Raw genomic sequence first — 8,683 nt, 5'->3', positions numbered from 1 at the left:
AAATACATCCCAAATGAAAAAACAGGAGAAAACTCCAAAAAAGAACTAAATGAAATGGAGACGAGCAACCTACCAGGTACAGAGTTCAAAACAACGGTTATAAGGATGCTCAAGGAACTTAGTGAGAACTTCAACAAGGAGATAGCAAGCATAAAAAAGGTCACAGAAACTATAAAAAAGAACCAGTCAGAAATGAATAATATAAATAACTGAAATGAAGAATGCACTAGGAATCACCAGCAGACTAAATAAAGCAGAGGATCGAATCAGCAATTTGGAAGACAAGGTAGCAGAAAACACCCAACTGAAACAGCAAAAAGATAAAAAAAATTTTAAATGAGGAAAGTTTAAGAGACCTCTGGGACATCAAGTGTAACAACATTTGCATCATAGGGATACCAGGAGAAGAGAGAAAGCAAGGCATTGAGAACCTATTTGAAGAAATAATGACTGAAAACTTCCCTAACCTGGTGAAGGAAATAGACATACCATGTTTCCCCGAAAATAAGACCTAGCCAGACAATCAGCTCTAATGAATCTTTTGGAGCATTAATATTAATGCTCCAAAAATTAAGGTAAGACCTGGTATTATATTATATTAATTATATTATATTATGTTATATTATATTATATTACATTACATTATATCTGGTCTTATAATAAAAGACTGGGTCTTATATTAATTTTTGCTCCAAAAGACGCAGTAGAGCTGATTATCCGGCTGGGTCTTATTTGCAGGGAAACACTATACAAGCCCAGGAAGTGCAGAGTCTCAAATAAGATGGAATCAAACAGGCTCACACCAAGATACATCAAAATTATAACAGCAAAGGTTAAAGACGAAGTGAGAATCTTAAAAGCAGTAAAAGGGAACTAATTACTTACAAGTGAGCTCTGATAAGATTGTCAGCTGATTTCTCAACAGAAACTTTGCAGGCCAAAAGGGACTGGTAAGAGATATTCATTGTGATGAAAAGCAAGGACCTACAACCAAGATACTCTATCCAGCAAAACTATCACTTAGAATTGAAGGAGAAATAAAGAGCTTCCTAGACAAGAACAAGCTAAAGGAGTTCCTCACTATTGAGGTAATACCATCAGTATTACAAGGAATCTTAGAGGGACTGCTTTAAGACCAAAAAAAAGAAACTAAAATATGAATAAAATGACAATAACTACATATCTATCAACCGTTACTTTCAATGTAAATGGATTAAGTGTTCCAATCAAAAGACATGGAAAGGCTGAATGGATAAGAAAACAAAACCCTTACATATGCCGCCTACAAGGGACTCACTTCAGATTGAAAGACACACAGACAGAAGAAAGCAAAGGACTGGAAAAGATATTTTATGAAAATGGAAATAAACAAAAATGCTTGGGTGGCAATACTTATACCAGACAAGAGAGACTCTAAAACAAAGGCTACAACAAGAAACAAACAAGGACCCAGATATTCCACTTCCGGGTATTTATCTGAAGAAACCCAAAACGCTACTTCGAGGGGATCCATGCATCCATATGTTCATTACAGCATTATCTACAATGGCCAAAATGTGGAGGCAGCCTGGGTGTCTGTCAATGGATGAATGAGTAAAGAGGAGGTAGTACATATATACAGTGGAATATTGCTCAGCAATGGAAGGGAATGGGTTCTTGCCATCTGTGGCAGCATGGATGGACCTGGAGGGTACGGTGCTGACTGGAGTGTCAGAAAAAGAAAGCCAGATGCTACGTCACTTCGCTTTTATGTGGAATCTAAAGAACAAAAGAAACAAACAAACAACACAGAAACAAATTAAAAAACAGAGAATATTTTAATGGTTGTCAGATGGGAGGGGGTTGGGGGGATAGGTGAAAAAGGGAAAGGGATTAAGAAGTACAAATTGGTTGTTAAAAAGTAGATATGGGGATGTAGGGTACAGCATAAGGAATATAGTCAATAATATTATAAATAACTATGTATGGTGTCAGGTGTGTACTAGATTTATTGGAGTGATACATGGGAGGAGTGTTGGGGGCAGGGTGAAAAAGGTAAAGGGGTTAATAATTACAAATTGGTAGTTACAAAATAGTCATGGGGATGTAAAGCATACCGAATATAGTCAAGAATATGGTAATAACTATGTATAGTGTCAGGTGGGTACTTGACTAGATAGGGGGATCACTTGTTTCCTGTGAACGGACAGAAATACCAATAATCACAGACTGAATTTCCTGTTGCCTTAACAGGATGAGGCTTAGAGTCAGATTAGTTTTATTTAGAAAAAAATAAAGTGACTTTTCTTACATTCCAGAGCTTGGAGTAAAATTCATACATGCCACAAATCTAAGGAAATGTTTCCAAGAGAACATTTGAGGAGGGAGGACTAGAACCGTAAGGAAAACCTTGGTCTAGCTAGAAGAGGAACCCCGCTCATGGTTCACAACATATACAAGATCAAATAAGAAAATGTGGGCCAATTATGAGAAATCACAATATGAGAGTGTTAGGACTTAAGAAAATAATTTAGCTTTTCATTTTCTGAGCAAGAAGGGCTCAGATGCAATGTTTAAACTTATATGTATAAAACAGATTTCGCAATTTTTAGAAAAAGATTTGTCATCTCTCACTCCAGATCTCATCCTACACAATGTGCTATGAGATACAGTGGTACCTCAGTTTTCGAATGTCTCCAATAACGAATATTTCGGTTTACGAATGCTGTAAATTTTATGGATCTATGGTATCATTAGATAGTAAAATTCATGCTAAATTTGCAGTTTTAGGGGTTGATTTTAAAGGTTTGGAACAGATTAATCCATTTTGCATTACTTTCTATGGGGAAACCGCACCTCGGTTTTCGAACGTTTCAGAACTCGAATGGTCTTCTGGAACAGATTATGTTCGAAAACCGAGGTACCACATTACACTACTCGATTGTGAAATAACTGAGCTTTACACAATAATTCTGTGAGTTTCTGAATATTAAAAACGTAAATATAAATTTTAAAAAATCAACATTAACAGCTTCTTAACAGTGATAAAATATAGTTTTATTTACTTTGTTGAGTCAGAGGGTCGTAAAAAAAATTATTGCTAAAGTAGATATCAGGCAAACAGAAAGGTGCTTTAGAAGTCCAGTTACCTTGGAGTTTATTTAAACTAAGAGAAAAAGGTCATAATGTTTTCATGCAATACATACTTGGTTCTTTAAATAACAATCGTGACAAATAACAGAAATAATTAAGGAATGCTGCACCTGTGATCCATACAAAACAGCAACATTATGGATTGTACATAATTTAAAGAAATGTCTCAAACACTTTTCGAAATACTGTTGTAGCCAATACATAGAGAGGCATGCCTTAGTGGGCATAGGAATGCAATTTAGGAAAAAACAAAAGAGAAACAAAATCACACCGGAACTACTCATTTCTTCAAAATCACTGAGCAAGAAAAGCAACATTGAACCGCCATACTGATTTTACACAACTTCTATACAGTACCTTGACTTAAATCCAAGAGCAAAAGTTAAGACTCTCCTCCTCTATTTTTGGTAAACAACTGCATGGTAAACTTAGATGACTTTTCCCCCTGGATTTTACCTGGGAGTGGCCTTTAAAATTTTTTATTTAAAAGAGGGCAGGTTTGGCACTTTTATACTGATGTCACCAATGTTAATATTTCTTGGGATCTCAGGAAGATTCATATTCTTTACAGCTGATACAGCACGGGCTGGAGCTCCCGCTAAGCCAGCCTGTATACAGAAGCAAATAAAAGAAAAAGAAAATGTACAACTCAGATGTAGCTCATCAAAGCACTAAGAATGGAGGACAATGATAAAAGGTTTTCATATAACAAGCTTAGAGACAAGATGGTAGTTTGAATTGGTATGGGATGGTTACTTTGAAATACTAATCTATAAAGAGAAAACAGTTGACACATTAAAAAAATACAGTGAACACATGCAATGATAACAATGTAAAGATTTAAATACAAATTAAACTGTACTACTTAGATATTACACACAATATTCAAATGACAAAAGCTAGATCTTCAACTATATTAACAGACACATAAGTATGAAGCATATTTTACATTAGTTTCCTTATTAAACATCTCTTGCAATAATTGTGATATATTTTGGGTTTTTCTGATTTTAAAATGGCATTTTTTATCAATATATGCTGTGAAATAAAAACTAAAAGTAATAGGTCATTCTTATTTATAAGTTTCTTTACTTAGGGCTAACCCCTTAAAACATTTCAAAACAATAAAAATATTTTAAAATTATTTTTTAAATTGTGAAGGGAATTTAAATTTTCTAGGGAAGTCCAGAATATTAAAAATCGGCTTTTAAAATAAATCTCAATCCAAAGAAAACAGTTCTGCCTAAAAACGAAACACCAACATAGGGATCAGTCCAACCTTTGAAGCATTAGTAAAAATATAATGATTACAAATATTTTGTCATGTCAAGTAGATTCAACATGTTTAGTTTACAAAATATAAATGTAAAGAATAGCATAAATATAAAAGATAGTATATATGTATGTAAATTTTAAAATTCCTAGTACTATTAATGTACAATATTTGGCTTTCATCTTAATAGGAAAATTCATAATTTTATGAAGTAATTTTGAAAGAAAATATGCTTAAAAAAAGAAAAATGAATATACATCATTTTTCTCCAATAGCTACATCAAAAGTCTTCACATTTTTAAGGTTTGGTTTAATTTATATACTATTAGAATTCATCAATTTTTATTCAGGCTATATAATAACACATCTCAGTTCAGTGGCATACATCGTCTTGCAAAAAGCAGACAATTAACAAAAACAAATCTTCCACTTTGCTTAGATTACGTATATAACAAACAATGCTTGTGTAATTAGAGACACTAATTTTAAAGTCCCTTTTTGTAATTTTAGTTTTTTTCTCTTATGTAATCCTACCTCTTTTATTAAATAATAATAATAATAAAGCTGTTACCTGAGAAAAATCTTGACTGATACAAAATAGGCCAGTGTAAACTATTTGCTGAATAAAGGATACAAACATTGTTAAGCAATGAAATAAAAGCCATGGATTATCAAGTCAGAATTGGAAATAATAGAAAAAATCAGTAAAATAATATTAATAATAGATATGGTCCACGCAGGCAATGATAAGGTCGATATGGATAAAACATTCCATACCCAATTAAAGATTGAGTAGGGCTGGGAATTCAATTTTTCTCATTTAATAGGGGTTGCTTTTGATGTATAACTAAAAGTTTGACCTCTACATTTATACCTACCTGAAGTAATACAGTTTTTGTTACACCCACACTTCCCTCCCACTGCCCCCAAAAATGGAGATACAAATGAATATTACTTAGGGCACCATGAATCATATTCAAAGGGATCATTTCAGGTTCAATGTCTAGCTGCAAAAATTTAGAATGGTTTAGGACCAAAGAAGTATTCAGTTCAAATAACTTTATTATGTTGTAGGCTCTCTTCCTTTTACCAGGAAGTATGTTATCTGCCAAGGGAACAAAATTTATTTTACAAACTTATAAACATCCTGGAGTTAGTATCATTTTTCCAGGTAGAAGGATTTTGTAATTTTTCTAAATAACAAACCGATTTGCCACTATTTTTACTTTGAAATTTCTATACAGGATACCAATGATATATGGACTATAGAAAAGTTACTGGTAAGATATTTGAATATAAATATTTTTAAAAAGCATGAATTATTATTAGAGGATTTTATAACAGAGAGAAAAGGTAGGGGTGTGTGTGTGTGTGTGTGTGTGTGTGTGTGTGTGTGTGTTTTTTTTACTGGATGCTATGCTTTATATTTTATAGTTAAAATAATATTTTTCAGTATCAAATCAAATATAATTGTCAAGAAGCCTTCTTTACCAGAATATCCTGTACCATGAACAGCTAAACTAAAGCAAAGAAAATGAGAATAAAAAGTCATCCTGTTAAATTTCATTAGATTAAGTAGTTTCTTTGACCAAAGATGGTGTCGATTGTTGGCTGCTAATAAGAATACATCAAGTCAATATAGCAATTGATTTAAATACTATATGTGCCAAGTTCTTATTATGTAAAACCAAAAGAAGTTTCTAAGTACAACAAACTACAATCCTTCTAAACATAAGCAGCAAGCCATAGACATGCAAAGGATGGTAACTATTCAGAACACGCAAATGAATTAAGAGAATCAAATTATTTCTCAAGCATGTTCAATACTTTCCTGTAGAATGTCAAGAATTTAAATGGTATAAAATTTAAAAATTGTAATGTGTATATAAATTGGGTTTTAATTAAACTAGTATTTTAAGAAATCAGATTCTATAGACTAGAAGGACTGTTGATCAGTAAATAGATGCTTAAATGAGCTATCAATGTTTATATAAAAAAACTTAGGGCTTAAAAAAAAAAAGTCATGTCACCAGGTAGTCAACATCCAAACTGCTATAAAATCAACTTTATTTTCAGACTTCCAGTGAAGTCTTCCAGTGAAGTGAAGTCTGAAACACGTTTATTAAAGAATAAAATGTAAAAGAGGTAATTTACCATTAGTAAATCAGTTTGCCAACACAGAGGTGTAATTTTCATCTTAGTTAAGATTTTTTTTCAGTAAGATACACTCAAAGCAACAAGATAACTTTTACTAACACTCAAATTTTTGAACACTAAAATTTACAGAAATTAAGTTTACCTGACTTGTTAGTAGTATATACAATTTAAAATATTAAAAGAAGATATTTCTGACAGTACAACATAGTTTGTAAAGATTTAATATTTTACAATTGACACAAGCAGAAATAAAAAGAATGAAACCCTACTGGAGAAATAACTTGTTTCCATCTATATTATTTTACTCGAGCACCACCATGGCAGGTAAACTGCAGCAACCCCACTAACAAAAACAAATATGTGAATCCAAAGCAGTTAAGAGTATGAATTGGATGAAAGAATGAAGTACAGTATATAAAAGAATGGTCATGTTTTTTCTCCCATGAGATTAAATAAATTAACAGAATTAAGAGAAAGAAAACAAAATGAAGTCTGCAAGTATACCAAAATGAGGCCAAACAGATAGAAGACTTATACAGACATAACTCTCGGAAATTTCAAGCACTGAATCACAAAGATAGTAATGGATGGATATGGTTTGTTTTTGATTTTGTTTTTAAATTGCCAGACCCAAAAATAAATAAAATATGTGCAAGCAAAACTGAAAAAAAGCAGCTACTACTAAAATATAATTCAAAAAATCTGAAAGCTTCCTTTTCCTCATGCAATAAGCAATTTACTTTCTCAAAGGAAAAAGGAAAGAATCTAAATATTTATTTCATCTAAGACATAAAATACCATCCTACCATCTTAAAATATTTTTTCAAGCTTGAAATATAGTATAAGAAGATGGTAGTTGGAACAATTTGTACATACTAAAACTTTTACACACCCTCCCTGCTGGAAGTTGCTATATGCACATTCACAATTTTGACCTAATAGCGAAGTGAAAGAACATCAACATAATAAACAGTATTAAATGGTTTCAGACTCAAAATCATTAACAAAATAATGGCAGATCTTGAAAGCATGTTTTGAACAAAACAGAAAATGTCAATATTTTAATTTCTGAATATAAGGTAGAATAAATTTTAATCTGGGGAGTTGTAATAGACTTGCTCTTTGCTTTAAAGGCAGTGTTTTAATACTGCAATTTTAAACAAAAGAGACTAGAAATGCTGATGACGATACTCTAATGAGCAAGAACATGGTATTTAAAAATTGTTTTATCAAAATTAGAATATTTAAAAATTGTAAAGCCTTCCAAATTACTAGTCATTTTATATAATCTTCATTTTATCATTTTAATTTCTAGCACAGGATTTGCCTGAGTAAAATAAATATAGCAGACTAACACTGTTCATGGATTTAATGTAACTAGTTTTGCCCACTACAAGTGACCTCTGTTCTACTGTAGGAGAACAGAGTAACTGTGCATGTCAACATAGCGGGGCAGAACTAACTCACAAGCTGACTCCAATATGTTTCTCAGGCTCACTTTTCTTATTTTATACACTTTGAAAACAGATACTTGATTTAAAAAGAAAGAAAGGTAGGGGAGGGAGAAGTGAATGAGACCATTATGTATTTTGTATTCCAGGGATAAAGTCATATGAATTGAGGGACCAAAAGTGGTATCCCCAGCTTCATGATATAGCCCATGATCACGGGAAAAGAAATTATAAAGCCACCTGTCTGTCGCTGCTTCTCAAACACATCCAGAAAGTAATCACTTAGTGGCTAAAAAGCTATGCCAAATTCTCAATGGCATTTTCCTAATTAGTAAGGTAGGTAATCTAGCTTGTTAAGTTTATAGATTTTTTTCCTCCATGGTACTTAATAAAATATTTTCCATGGTACTTAATAAAATATTTTCATTTTGAAATTTTTAAATGGGGGCCTAAAAACATTTTCATTTTTCCTGAAATGGCTTTGTATAAAAAAGTTGTTGATCACCACCTACATGGAAATTTTAAAGAATAATTCACTCAGTTACCTTATGGTGTGGAAAAAAAATGCACAGGAAATATCAGAGAAAATTCAATTTTGAAAGCTAGGAATCTATTAAAAACGTTTGTAATATTTGCCAATATGCTTCGCAAAAATATTCAAGGTTTACAA

At 32.1% G+C, this 8,683-nt stretch overlaps 1 protein-coding gene across 5 annotated transcripts in view; it reads right to left on the bottom strand.

Annotated features, from left to right (window-relative positions):
• Nucleotides 1-1,609: 1,609 nt before the first annotated feature.
• AP3S1 (adaptor related protein complex 3 subunit sigma 1) overlaps nucleotides 1,610-8,683 on the bottom strand; it is a 62,445-nt gene continuing 55,371 nt past the window's right edge. For 2 of the 5 annotated variants that reach the window (XR_004423502.1, XM_033110232.1), the window contains 2 exons: nucleotides 4,977-5,024; nucleotides 3,015-3,740 (listed from right to left, as the gene is read on the bottom strand). Coding sequence is in view for 3 of the 5 variants with exons in the window: in XM_033110232.1 (XP_032966123.1) it covers nucleotides 3,612-3,740; nucleotides 4,977-5,024 (177 nt within the window). In the remaining 2 variants the exon portion in view is untranslated. Of the gene's footprint in view, nucleotides 1,759-3,014; nucleotides 3,741-4,976; nucleotides 5,025-8,683 lie in introns of those variants that run through there. The other 3 variants (XM_033110231.1, XM_033110229.1, XM_033110230.1) reach the window with 2 other exon arrangements.

Source organism: Rhinolophus ferrumequinum, chromosome 7, assembly GCF_004115265.2.
Source record: "Rhinolophus ferrumequinum isolate MPI-CBG mRhiFer1 chromosome 7, mRhiFer1_v1.p, whole genome shotgun sequence".
Lineage (NCBI taxonomy): Eukaryota > Metazoa > Chordata > Mammalia > Chiroptera > Rhinolophidae > Rhinolophus > Rhinolophus ferrumequinum.
Note: the sequence above shows the minus strand (reverse complement) of the source record. Positions and strands in the feature narration are given on the sequence as shown.